Source organism: Siphateles boraxobius, unplaced genomic scaffold, assembly GCF_051911475.1.
Source record: "Siphateles boraxobius isolate OS27281-9 unplaced genomic scaffold, OSU_SipBor_1 5, whole genome shotgun sequence".
In the NCBI taxonomy this organism is placed as follows: domain Eukaryota; kingdom Metazoa; phylum Chordata; class Actinopteri; order Cypriniformes; family Leuciscidae; genus Siphateles; species Siphateles boraxobius.
In genome coordinates this window covers 3,677,837-3,691,975 of record NW_027509141.1, presented here as the reverse complement: position 1 = coordinate 3,691,975, position 14,139 = coordinate 3,677,837, and the positions used below count along the sequence as shown (strand labels likewise).

Below are 14,139 nucleotides of genomic sequence, written 5' to 3'. Positions count from 1 at the left end.
CCTGAAGATATTAAGACTTGCTTTATGAAACCTGTGCTGCTAATATGAACAAGTATCTACTGTAGGGTCAGAAAAATAAACACATTTTAAAGGGAAAACAAGATTATTTTTCAGACCCCATTGGCAGATATTTGTTCTTGTGTAAAGCAAAAACTCACTCTTAAGAGTTAATATCTTCAGTCATGTTGCATCTTAAGTAAAAATATCTTGATTGGGTAATGTTTGATATTTGTACTGGAAAACCAGACAAAAATATTGAGTAAGACACAATCATTTTTTGCAGCCTAGGAGAAACGTAAGAGATCGAATGTGTGTTTTGCTCTTTCCTATCTGGCAATTTGGTTGCAATATGTGTAATGCCATATTTATGCACTTTATTGTCTCATAAATGCTGACAAATGTGATTTTCTGAACTCGTGGCAGTTTATTGAGCACTTGAGATGCTCTTTGTCAGACTCTAGCATGTGTGTATGATGTTTCAGTCTGATGTGTGATCAACACACTGCATCTGTATCAGTTGGAAATGAAACTTTACTGAATTTGACTTGATTTGTGCAGGACGAGCGCAAACCTACCATGGGTCCGGGAGCGCCGCTTTCTCCAGGAGAGCCGGACTCGCCCTGACAGACACACACAGAGACTCACACACTGAAATACTCTTATATGTCATAGTGGAAAGGTAATGTGTGAAGGTCATACTTTTGATCCAACAGCTCCAGACTCTCCTTTAGCCCCATCGAGACCTGAATATCCCTACACACACCACACACACCACAGATCAACACGTTTAGTCATGGTTCACGCGTCAATCATGCATTATTACAGCATTAAGGCAAGACTCTACAGGCAAAACCAGTGTTTTTTCATGCACTGGTCAGTTTTGAGGTCTATTTTGTCTTCATCTTCAAAAAACACAAAAAAAACATACCAAATATTTATATTATTATACTTTATATAATTGCATCTGTAGATTTCAATTCCAATACATATCTTTAAAGGCGGCAAATTGTATTGCTATTTATATTCTGAAAGTTTGTTCATATATCATTCACCCTGCTTTAAATAAAATTGTATTCCTAAATATTTCATTCTCTTTTTTTTTCTTTTTGGCTGTCGACTATTTTCTATGGAGGCTTGTTTCCACCACTTAATAAAACAATTTAAAAGATAATAGTGACTTTTTATCTCACAATTCTGACTTTATTTCTCGCAATTGTGAGAAAAAAAATCTGAATTGTGAGATACAAAGTCACAATTACCTTTTTTTATTTTTATTCTGTGGTAGAAACAAGCTTCTTTTTTATTTATGGAGTGATAAAAAAGGATATGCAAAATGTAAAAACCCTCTGTAAAGAAACTTTAACTCTAATATGTCAACAAAACGTATCAAGAATTTTGAACCTGAGTTTAATCAACGGTCAGATTTCTGTTCTGGGAATTAGGTAATGCCTAATTTGCATATTTAAACATATTTCAGAAAACAATAACAGAAGGGCTTTTCCCTTTTTAGTAAAGGGACAGTTCACCCAAAAAAAATTAATTCTGTCATTGATTCCTCACCTTCTAGTTGTTCCAAACCTGTATAAATGTCCTCCTTCTGCTGAAATTAAAGGAATGTAGTGAATATCAGATACATAATTCACCTTTGTTGTCAAGCGTAGTTCCACACTGTTGGTTGTAAACGCAGCACTTTGTTCTTCATGACTGTTCAGGGATCGCGGTCCCTTTAAATGCTCTGAATGCATGCTCACGTGGGATGCTTGTCAGCGCTTTTTGCTTCTTGTGTGTTTACGTTCTATAAATAAATGACACGCGCATTCGTGTGCTCAAAGTGAGAAGTTGTCTCTTGCAATTTACTGCAATTTCCACACGAACATATTTTGAAGAATGTTTGAAATCAAACAGTTGATGGGTCCCATTGACTTCCATAGTATGGACATTTATTTTTTATGGAAGTCAATGGGACCCATCAACTGTTTGATTTCAAACATTATTCAAAATATCTTCCTTTAATTTCCGCAGAAGAAGGACATTTATACAGGTTTGGAACAACTAGAGGGTGAGTAAATGACGACAGAATTTACATTTTTGGGTGAACTGTCCCTTTAAACCCAGTTTATCTACGTTCTAAACCTCCGCTTTTAATCCAGAGTTAAAAGAATGTTTCACTACTCTTCTAATTTTAAAGCGGGGTTAGTTATGAAACCCTGCCCAGACAAACTGCATGTTGAATTTAAACAATAGTATGTTTCAGCATTTGAGAGGAAATATTTCAAAATTGTGACAAAAAATGCACCAATTGGACTAAAGAAGAGACCGTTTACAGTCTGAAAATCCATTGTTAATATAATGAGGATGTGTATTGCTAGCGCAGTTGTACAGCAGTTTATGAATACCCAAGATGAATTGTTAATTATGAGCAATTTACAACTTGAAGCGTGAAAAGCCCTGTTTTTACCCTGTTCACCTGTAGTGTCCTGCATTAAAGAGACTGATGAAAAAGTGCACTAACTCTGTGTCCCTTGATTCCAGGTAGACCCGGTGTTCCTGGGAATCCACGAGCTCCCTGTGTTCAGAGAGAGAGAGAGAGAGAGAGAGAGAGAGAGAGAGAGAGAGAGAGAGAGAGAGAGGGGGGTATGAGGTGAATGGAAGTATTCAGACGTCTCTTCTTTCTCTCTCTGGCCTAAGGCCACAGCTGCATCTCACATCTGGGCAAAAGCTTGAGTCTCCGCATCTCTGCACTTCTCACATGGATCACACACTCTAACGCTGAGTTTAAAGCGGTTCACCTGAGGTCCGACAGGTCCACGTTCACCACCTTTCCCTGGTTTGCCAGGTTCGCCCTACAAAAGAAACACATCCCAGATTCAGTTTTCAGTCGCACACCGAGTCTGACGACAGCGAGCGCTTCTGTGCTCATGTCATCTTGTGGAGGAAGACTGGAACTACAAACCCAGCAGCAAATCAAAGATTCACATTCATGCTTCTACATCTAAGCTGCAGTTAACTGGGAACCCACAGACAACACACACACTTTTCACATTTATTTATATCTATAGCGCTTTATGCAAAAAGATTTCGCCAAAGCTATGGAAGCTTGTTTCCGCCACAGAATAAAACATTTTAAAAGACAATTGTGACTTTATCTCACAATTGCGAGTTTACATCTTTATTTTTCAGAATTGCGAGATATAAAGTCAGAATTTTGAGTTATAAAGTCCAAAAGTTCAAGGAAATAAAGACTGACCTTTTTCTCAGATTTGCAAGCTTATAGACGCAATTGCGTGTTATAAAGTCAAAATTGCGAGATATAAACATGCAATTCTGAAAAAAAAGTCAGAATTTCAAGTTTATTTTAAACTTTATATCATGCAATTGTGAGATAAAAAGTCACAATTACCTTTTTTATTTTTCATTCTGTGGCGGAAACAAGTTTCCATACAAAGCAGCTTCACAATAATAAACAGGAAAATAAAAGTGTCAATGTTGCAAAATTAATCAATTATAAAACAAATTCAATTCTATCTATAATAAAGCAGCTCTATAGAAAACAATAGCGTCATTATTCAGCTCAATTCTGTTCAGACACTGTCAGTGCAGTTAAATCAATAATATTACAGAATATTAACTGTCTTTTAAACCACATTTAATAGACATTTGCTGGCACAAGTGACTTTAAGACACTTGTCTATGTCTGTTGCGTTCATGTATGTGTGTGTGTGTGTGTGTGTGTGTGTGTGTGTGTGTGTGTGTGTGTGTGTGTCTGTGATGTGGGCAAGAGAAGTGGAAGGAATGGAGTCTGAAGAGAAGAACAGCTGGAGTCAGCATTACTGAGAAAAACACCTTCGGGAAAGTTCACAGAACAATAATCTTAACGTGACGTTCGGTGGGTGATTTGATCATGCGTCTTTACAGAAAATATCAGGAAGAATCATATAACAGTGTGAGCCGGTTAATCATGAGGACACTTACAAATACTGACGTGAGAATACTTACATCATCTCCTGGTTTTCCTGAGGGACCAGGAGGGCCACGGGGACCCATTGGGCCCTATCAGGAGAAAAGAAAAATGACAAATTATGTGAACGATTTGAGATATGAGTGAAAACACTGATTGTTAAGAACAATGTATTCAGTGCTTAATATGTGCATTAAAATAATGGTAGCACTTTACAGTAAGGTCTTATTAGTTAATGCATTAACTAACAATGAGGAATACATTCAGTACAGTGTTTATTAATCTTTGTGAATGTTAGTTGGCTAAAAATAACTCCTGAAACGCCTCCATTGTATTCTTGAGTTCTTCCAGGAACAAACACGTCACAATATTCCTCATTATAATAATTAATACGCAGAATAAAGGGGCGGGGCCTGGTTGAGTTAGTTAGTAATGTGTTAAACTGGTGGTTATGGTAAGGGGCGGGACATTTCCCAAACACACTCGAAGTGCTCGACCAATCACAACACACTGCTCCAGCCGACCAATCAGAGCACAGTGTGCTTTTCAGAAGGAGGGGCTTCATAGAGACAGGAAGTAAACAGAGCGTTACGGACAGACTGGGAAGAGAGGAGCTGCAACAATGGAGAATATGAGGAAAATACTGTGTTTGTTCAATATTCAAGCATAAAAATTAATGTTAACAAATTGAACCTTATTTTAAAGTGTTACCAAAAAAGTTCATAAACTTTCAGCTGGCTCACTGACCTAAACTCAAGACCTAGAGAGGCTTGTTATGATTAGGACTATTATGGCTAAATGAAGTGGCATTTGTACACTGGGAGTTTGACTGTAATCGTGAGTAATGAGGCTTTTTCGGTTGGATACGTACAGATGATCCGGGCTCTCCGGCTTCTCCATGGTTGCCTTGAAATCCTTGTGGACCCTGCAGCAAACAGAGACCGAATTCACATTACAGACTTTCAGTCCAGTCTCATGCCAGAAACAATATTTATATGATCAGTATGTGTACAGTGAGAAGTATTATTAGCCTGCTGGAGTAAAAGCCTGAAACAGGACGCGTGTGTGTTTACTATAGAGACATACTTTTTCCAAGAATATCACTTAGTTTTAATGTAACCCTTCATATAAATGGCATAGTTATTAACAAGAAAACCTTTTTTTCATTTAATATGAAATTAATGTGAAAAATATGAAAAACATATTTTCTATGTAGAAGAAAGAGATTAATTATCTGCTTGCGATCTTCTTCAAATCTTTAAGACTTGTGCATAACAAAAGAGCCCTTAAATTATATAATCTTTTGAAGGTATTTTTTGATGATAACCCCCTTGTGTAATATTTTATTTATTATTTATTTTACTTTTTGTTCTTTGTGTTTTATTTAGATATATGGTGTTTGTTTATATTTTGTGCTGCTATTTGGACTTCTTTGTAATCGAATAAGATTTGTATCTTAAGGTTTGTTTGGTGTTTGTATCTTTCTTTAAGCAATAAAAAATAAAAAATAAATAAATAAAAAAATTATCTGCTTGCATGATGGTAAAAGGAAAAAGTCCTTCATTCTTAGACTGTGTCCAATCCGAACGCGATGTGATAAGATTCAAACAACAAGCAATTTGTCTGTCCACATTAGATATGACATGACTACGAGATGCGACAAAATCAATCAAAAATCACAGCCAATCAGAAGAGTGTGTGGGCGGAGTCTCTGCAAGCGCACTGCACTCACAACCAAATGGACAAGTACATAATCATATTCATAAATATTACATTTTAACATGATTAAATACATAATGAGCGACTGAAACAATCTTTGTCATTGAACACACTTGTTTGTTCACATTTCAACATTCTTGTTTCCATTCATTTATTTTCAATTATCCATTGTCACTTTCAGTCTGGCTGTAATGGTCACATAAAAAAAGTATTCAAACTCACAATAAATTCTGTTAACATTAAATAAAGCACATAATCAGTACCTAAGATTATCATTTTCATAGTTGATATGTTGTTGTTGAAAACGAGACGTCGCAGAAATAGGAATGTCACGGTTGATTAGCACAAAAACTCTGATTAACATAGAAAAGATTCACGACGCATCTAATTAGGAGACGTTAATTGAAGAAAAGGTTCTATATAGACCCTTAAAGTGTTACATCAGATGCTTTATGAATATTTTCCCATCATTTTATGGATTTATTTTTTATTTTATTTTTTTTTAATATTAATTGAATTAAACAGCTCGCAAACATATTTTATCACTAGAAAAAAATTTAAACAACCTGTTAAACATGAAAATATTATGCAATCATTTAAGTAATTTCTCCTTATATAGAACCTTTGTGTGACATAAAGGGTTCTTTAAAATTAAGTCAAGAACCCTAGAGTTCTATTTAGAACCTTATTTACTAAGATTGTACAGAGAGGATGACGACTACTTGCTAACCTGTGTGTGTGTGTGTGTGTGTGTGTGTGTGTGTGTGTGTGTGTGTGTGTGTGTGTGTGTGTGTGTGTGTGTGTGTGTGTGTGTCTGTGTGTGTGAGATGTTATTATTAACTTCAGGAAGCTAAGGATCATCTTACACATGCTATTTTTGCTTGTCTTTCGAAGGATATAAATTCACATTCACATTTCAGTCGTATCATAACTTTTTATCATACATATGTCGCACGGATGAGGTGTTTGTTGAGGGTTATACTCACAGGAGATCCGTTGGGGCCTGGTGGTCCTCGTGGACCCATCGGACCCTGAAGAACAAACAGAACAACAGAAATCAGTTAGTGCTTTCACAGGGATATAATGAGACGCTGTGGGTTATATCGTGATGTCTTCATGGGAACGTTCCCTCGGGACATCAGAGCGACTCGCTGAAGCAGAAACACTGAGATTACACACACTCCCACACACACACATCAGCTTAAGCGCTTTGAACCTGTGTGACTTTACCAGCAATTAATGGTTTCAGAGCCACAACTGGTGCACTGAACCACCGCATGATCATAAAAAACAGGTAATAATTATAATGGTTTTGAACCTGACTGATTTTCAACATTAATCAGTGCTTTTGCATTTTTTATTAATATTTGTTGTTGACTTTTATTTAAACAACAATTTGGATGCATGTTACTAACAAGAGCGGTAGGCAAAGAAAACGTAGGATATTTAGGTATCATCTCCTGAAACCACAGTAAAATCACATGCGCTGAAATGAGTCCGAGCGCCTGAAAGCCTTCGAGTGTTTAAAGACACGAATATATACGTGTACGCAGTGGGAGTTTCCAGAACTGTTAAAACACTCTATGTGTTCCTGCACGTCACATAATTGAGCCTGCGAAGGAGCTTATGAAATATTCTTATGTCAGTCGTGACACAAAAATATACAGATGTTTGCATGCTGGGGGAAATGAGGGTACACTTTATTTTACAGTATGTGTACTTATACTGTACTTGCAGAAGTGAGTACTGGGTAATATAAGGTAACTACATGGGTTAAGGTTAGGTTTAGGGGTAATACTTTACAATAAGGTTCATTAGTTAACATTAGTTAATGTATTAACTAACATGAACTAACAATGAGCAATACATTTGTTACAGTGTTTATTAATCTTTGTTAATGTTAGTTAATAAAAATACAGCTGTTCATTGTTTGTTCATTGTTAGTTCACAGTGCATTAACTAATGTTAACAAACACAACTATTGATATTTATAACGTATTAGTAAATGTTAAAATTAATATTAACTAAGATCAATAGATGCTGAAGAAGAATTGTTCATTCTTAGCTCATGTTAACTAAGGTAGTTAACTAATGAACCTTATTGTAAAGTGTTACCAGTTTAGGAGTAGTACCAAGTTATTACCCTGTGATTGCAATTACTTACTATAATAAGTATATAGTATGTACATGGGGAACACGACTGAAAAAAATCTAGATTAGCTGAAGATCATCAGAATACTCTATTCTGATTCTATCAGAGCCTGATTTCACTTTGTAAATTACTTCAATATTTGAAAAACTGACCCATTTTTAGTCTGTTAACTGTCAGTGATTATTGCCGTTTTTCATATTTTAGTATCATTCGAAAGCTTAAACACTCACAAATTATCGTTTTGAAATTGGACATTGGTTTAACATGAAACCGGTAGGCTACCTTTAATCCTTTTATCGTGATACATTTTTGTAATATAAACTTCAAAATTTGGAACACAACTTGGTTAGACACATGGCTTTGATTTGAAAAATGTTCAGTTCAGCACATTTGTCTTACTGTAAACTTAAACTTCTATAACTTTTGTAAAACTTTTTTTTGTAGATTTTCAAGTGCTTTTCTGCAATAATCTGCTGAGTGTCGTCTTTAAAAGAGACCAGCATTAGGTCTATATTCCAAAGCATTCATCAATTACAACTATTTAAGATCAGATCTGTGTTCAAAAGAGGGGTGACGGTTCACAGCTTAAACGTGGAAATGATATCAGTTTTAATGACTTTAATGACTAGGGAAAAATATCTGCTCTCCGATGCACTGTGAATCATTCAGAGATTCTGAATCAATTCTAAAGAATCTCAGAATTGATTGTTTAGCTTAACTTTTGAACTGTCACACACACACACACACACACACACACACACACACACACACACACACGCGACTAGGGCAATCGTGGGTTTATTGCACAGGATATGCGCAGTGAGAAAGCAGGACTTTTGCCAGATGTTACGCTTACACTGCAAAGAAATTATTTAGTATTTCTGTCTTGTTTTCCAGTACAAATATCGAAACATTCTTAAATCAAGATACATTTACTGGAGAAGCAAAATAACTGAAGATATTAAGACTTGTTCTCTGAAAAAAGTCAACAAAATAAAGTGACTTCATGCTTAAATAAGAACAAATATCTGTTAATTGGGTCTTAGAAATAAACTTAATTTCAAAGGGAAAACAAGATTATTTGTTCTTGTTTTAAGCAAAAAAAGTCACTTAATTTTGATTCATTTTTCATTAAACAATATTTATATGTGCTGGAAAACAAGACAAAAAACACTGAGTAAGAAAATCATTTTTTGCAGTGTAAATTCTTTGATTATTGCTTGTATTGTGTTTCTTTGTTCTTCTTTATTATTGACTAGTTTCAAAGCTATATTTAGTTATTATTTACATTTTTTAACTATATACAATGTTTGATTGTTATTGTGTAATTAACCTAAAAAGTACTATATAATTAAGTTGGATAAATAAAATAACCATGTAAAGTCAGAAGTGTTCAATAGCATTTTTTGGTATCATGAATCGCTGCATTTCACTGGTTTGGGAATCAGATCGTGACACTTTGAAACGCAAACGCAATGACATCATGAGGCCAGTGAAGATTCACAGCTCTGGACCGTACAATCTGAAATAGCACACGATTTCCACTACATGATGATGTGATGATGAGCGCCCACCATTGGTCCTTGCATCACTCCCATCTGAGCTCCTCCTGCTTTATCATCGAATCCCCCGGCCATCTGAGACGCAAAGTTCTGAAAAAGAGAAAAATCATTCGACATCGTCTAAATGTAAAACAACAATGCAAGTCCTCATACTCATATTGAGAGAGAGAAAAATACACACTTTTGTCTTGCTGTCTGCTTGAGTTCTCTTGGACAGAGATTGATTTAAAGAGCACCTAGCATGCTTGTTTCCATGTTCATTTGTGTGTAGTGTTCATCTGTGTTTAGTGTGTAGTGTTCATCTGTGATTAGTGTGTAGTGTTCATCTGTGATTAGTGTGTAGTGTTCATCTGTGTTTAGTGTGTAGTGTTCATCTGTGTTTAGTGTGTAGTGTTCATCTGTGTTTAGTGTGTAGTGTTCATCTGTGTTTAGTGTGTAGTGTTCATCTGTGTTTAGTGTGTAGTGTTCATCTGTGATTAGTGTGTAGTGTTCATCTGTGTTTAGTGTGTAGTGTTCATCTGTGATTAGTGTGTAGTGTTCATCTGTGATTAGTGTGTAGTGTTCATCTGTGTTTAGTGTGTAGTGTTCATCTGTGTTTAGTGTATAGTGTTCATCTGTGTTTAGTGTGTAGTGTTCATCTGTGTTTAGTGTGTAGTGTTCATCTGTGTTTAGTGTGTAGTGTTCATCTGTGTTTAGTGTGTAGTGTTCATCTGTGTTTAGTGTGTAGCGTTCATCTGGGTTTAGTGTTCATCAGTGTTTAGTGTGTAGTGTTCATCTGTGTTTAGTGTGTAGTGTTCATCTGTGTTTAGTGTGTAGTGTTCATCTGTGTTAAGTGTGTAGTTCATCTGTGTTTAGTGTGTAGTGTTCATCTGTGTTTAGTGTGTAGTGTTCATCTGTGTTTAGTGTGTAGTGTTCATCTGGGTTTAGTGTTCATCAGTGTTTAGTGTGTAGTGTTCATCTGTGTTTAGTGTGTAGTGTTCATCTGTGTTTAGTGTGTAGTGTTCATCTGTGTTTAGTGTGTAGTGTTCATCTGTGTTAAGTGTGTAGTGTTCATCTGTGTTTAGTGTGTAGTGTTCATCTGTGTTTAGTGTGTAGTGTTCATCTGTGTTTAGTGTGTAGTGTTCATCTGTGTTTAGTGTGTAGTGTGTAGTGTTCATCTGTGTTTAGTGTGTAGTGTTCATCTGTGTTTAGTGTGTAATGTTACTATTTGATCATGAAAAGCTCCAGTTATTCTCTATATCAGTGTCAGTGTTTCTGAACTCCTGAAACGCCTCTATTGTATTCTTGAGTTTATTTCGGGAACAAACACGTCACAATATTCCTCTTTATAATAATTCATACACAGAATAAAGGGGCGGGGCCTGGTTGAGTTAGTTAGTAGTGTGTTAAACTGGTGGTTTTGGTAAGGGGCGGGACATTTCCCAAACACACTCGAAGTGCTCGACCAATCACAACACGCTGCTCCATCCAACCAATCAGAGCACAGTGTGCTTTTCAGAAGGAGGGGCTTCATAGAGACAGGAAGTAAACAGAGTGTTAAGGACAATTTATACTTCTGCGTCGAGTGTACGCCGTAGGCTATGGACGTATTTAAAAATGGCGGGCGGTGCAGAAGAACACGGCGGAAATGCGTAGGAGGAAACGCGATGCTACCAAGCCGACCAATCACAGATCTTGCGGTCCGCGTCGTCGCAATGCGTAGTTACATTTTTGAGGAGGTGCACGTCAGTGTACGGCGAAGGGTACAGCATATGGTACACGTCTGTGCGTATGCTATGCCGTACCTACTGCGCACACCCGACGCAGAAGTATAAATTGGCCTTTACTGACAGACTGGGAAGAGAGGAGTCGCAACAATGGAGAATATGAGGAAAATAATCAACATTCAAGCAGGAAAACCTGTTCTACTACAAAATAATATGGCATAATTATGTCCTCTTTAACCCTCTGGGGTCTGAGGTGTTTTCTGGGACCTGGAGGTGTTCTGACATGCTCTGACATTTGTGCTTATTTCTGTTACTTCTGATATTTTCATGGCTAAAGTCTCATTACACTGTATTCAGCACAAACTCTGCTACAATAATACGTGAGCAGCATGTATGTAAAAGTTTCTAGTTTGAGAAAAAACTTGTCACTGAAATAAGGTCATGTAATCATATATAGATCTGTAATCCACACAGTTTGAAAATCTTTGCTCTGGAGATTTGATGTGCTGAATCAATGCAGGTAAAAGACACACTCCTCTTTCTGTTCCCCCTCTCTTTTATTTTTCATTTCTCTCGCTCTCAATCTGACAGCTATTGATCTTGCTCTTTTTTTCAGTGCATTTCAGTCGGTATCGTCTCACTTAGGTTATTTAGGTCTTGTATCAGATTAAATCATCTGGAGCCTGACTGTGTCTGTAGAGCTAAAAGCACTTACTCCACCGAGGCCTGGGGGTCCGTTTGGGCCCGGTGGTCCCGGAGGGCCGGGGTTTCCAGGGGTTCCCGGCTCACCGTCTCTGCCACGAGGACCTGGACTTCCCTAAAGACAGTCAGTGTCATTCATCTGAGGGAAACACTGAACATCCAGCAACAACTGTGTGCTAAACAACAATAATAATGCGTTCACGGCCCATTACCCGTCAAAATAGCCTGTCAAATGACATATTACTGCTGTGTTATTTTTAGGACTATAATAAAAGGGGATTTCAGGTCCACTTTGACCATTTTTGGCATGCAAGCATTCAATTTATTTACAATTTAGAAGAAAAAAAATCAAACATTGATTCAAATGTATATAAACCCTGATTTAGCTGCTTAAATTAAAGTGATAGTAGGAAACTGTACATTGCAAAAAAATATATGTTCTTCCTTGTATTTTTGTCTTGTTTTCCAGTACAAATATCTAAACATTTTTGAATCAAGATACATTTACACTGATATACGATATTAAGTCTTGTTTTCTTAATGTTTCAAAATTGAGTGAGTCTATGCTTAAAACATGAAAATATATCTGCCAGTAGGGAAAGAAAATCAATCTGGTTTTCCTTTTGAATTAAGTTTATTTTTCTTACCTATTGGCAGATTTATTTTCTTGTTTTAAGTTTTTAAACCCACTTCAATTTAATGTTTTTTTAAGAAAACAATATATTATTTTGCTTCCCAAGTAGATGTATCTTGATTCAAGAATGTTTGTATATTTCTACTGCAAAACAAGACAAAAATATTGATAAAGAAAATATTTTTGCAGTGAAGACGGTGATCCTGACACTTATTCGTGAAGATTACTTGCATAACAAATATGTTTTTTCTCTTGTAAATGTCTTTTTGTCTGCGTGTAGTGCCTTATTATGTTTGTTATCGTATCTGTCAATCACATGGGTTGCCAGGAGCACAACAGGAAGTCAGACAGGAAGTTATGCGCACCTTCTCGCCCTTCTCTCCTCTCTCTCCACGAGGTCCTTGTTCTCCTGGTGGTCCCTGTGTAGTAAAGGAGGGAAAATTAACAAGCAACAAGCAAGAGCAGGGAATCCCAAGAATGCCAGAAGTATTCCTACCATCGGACCGCCTGGTCCCCTCGGTCCCACAACCTGAGGGAAAATCAACAGAACGCCAGTTAATGACTGGGAAAGGCTTTACCATTTCAAACAAACAGCAGAAGAAGATAAAGATCCCCAGAATCCACACAGAATCTGGCAGACTTCATTAGTGCCATGTTGATGGATCACTGCATCAGTTGTGTTTAACTGGACTAGATCTGCATGATTAAAGATGGCAATCTTCAAACACCCATACAATCGTATTACAAAATGTCAATGAATCAGCTCTATGTCTATTAAAGCTTTAAAAAGTATGATCACAGTGAACATTCAGATCTGTGTTCTGTTCCAGAAAGAGCCTTTGTCATGTGTAGATATAGTCTTTTCAACAAACAGTATCATTAATTCTGTATTAGTCATTCAGATAATCATAGAACTGGGATAAAAGTTTATAGTTCAGATATAAACACTGATGTCCATGCTAGCAAACTAAATAATGAGTAAATCCCCTTTTAATGCTTAAATCTTGAAAAAAGAATCATCGTTATAACAGTAGGTGGCGACAAATGACTGTTAAAAAATGTGTTTGTCATTGAATCTTTCATTAAAAAGATTTGTTAAAAAGCGCTGATTCATCCAGTAATGAAACTAGTGAGGCTGCATCTGAGATCACATGCTTCCCTACTATATAGTATGCAAAAAGAGTAGTATGTCCGAATACATAGTATTGGAAGAACAGTAGGTGAAAAGTACCCGGATGATCTACTACTTCTGCTGAGATTCTGAAGGGTGCATATGATGGAAGCTTTACTATCCCATGAGGCCGCGGGAGAGGATTTATTAATGACAGTGAAGCGACTCGACTGACGTTGATAGGTCACATGATAATGAGATCATAGCGTATGTGCACATTCATTCTACGCATATTCAAACTATATAGATAGAACATGCTTTCTTAGCCGTCGTGAAGTAATTACTTATTATAATTAATGTATGTGATTTCAGATGAGGCCAAAGTCTTTATAAGTGAGTCATTGAATCATTCACTCAAGAGATTCGTTCAAAAACGCTGATTCATCCAGTAATGAAACAAGTGAAGTCTTTACGTCTTCTTCATTCATTCAAACACAGATTATTTTAAAAATAATAATTCAAGCTAAATATTGTTTTTTAAATAGACTGTTTAGTTGTCTATTCGTAACCGTGGGAGAATCGTGATCTCTAATTT

At 36.5% G+C, this 14,139-nt stretch overlaps 1 protein-coding gene and 1 long non-coding RNA gene across 2 annotated transcripts in view; one reads left to right on the top strand and one right to left on the bottom strand.

Annotated features, from left to right (window-relative positions):
- Positions 1–14,139, bottom strand: part of col2a1b (collagen, type II, alpha 1b) — a 64,895-nt gene that overhangs the window by 43,121 nt on the left and 7,635 nt on the right. The window contains exons 5-15 of the mRNA XM_077204525.1: positions 12,930–12,962; positions 12,799–12,852; positions 11,813–11,914; positions 9,404–9,481; positions 6,664–6,708; positions 4,830–4,883; positions 3,997–4,050; positions 2,790–2,843; positions 2,513–2,566; positions 700–753; positions 576–620 (exon numbers count right to left, since the gene is read on the bottom strand). Of these exons, the coding sequence (XP_077060640.1) occupies positions 576–620; positions 700–753; positions 2,513–2,566; positions 2,790–2,843; positions 3,997–4,050; positions 4,830–4,883; positions 6,664–6,708; positions 9,404–9,481; positions 11,813–11,914; positions 12,799–12,852; positions 12,930–12,962 (627 nt within the window). The remainder of the gene's footprint in view (positions 1–575; positions 621–699; positions 754–2,512; positions 2,567–2,789; positions 2,844–3,996; positions 4,051–4,829; positions 4,884–6,663; positions 6,709–9,403; positions 9,482–11,812; positions 11,915–12,798; positions 12,853–12,929; positions 12,963–14,139) is intronic.
- LOC143712222 (uncharacterized) lies at positions 558–2,751 on the top strand. The gene is made up of 3 exons (XR_013195031.1): positions 558–679; positions 2,533–2,570; positions 2,615–2,751. It is a non-coding gene; the product is annotated as an uncharacterized LOC143712222 (long non-coding RNA).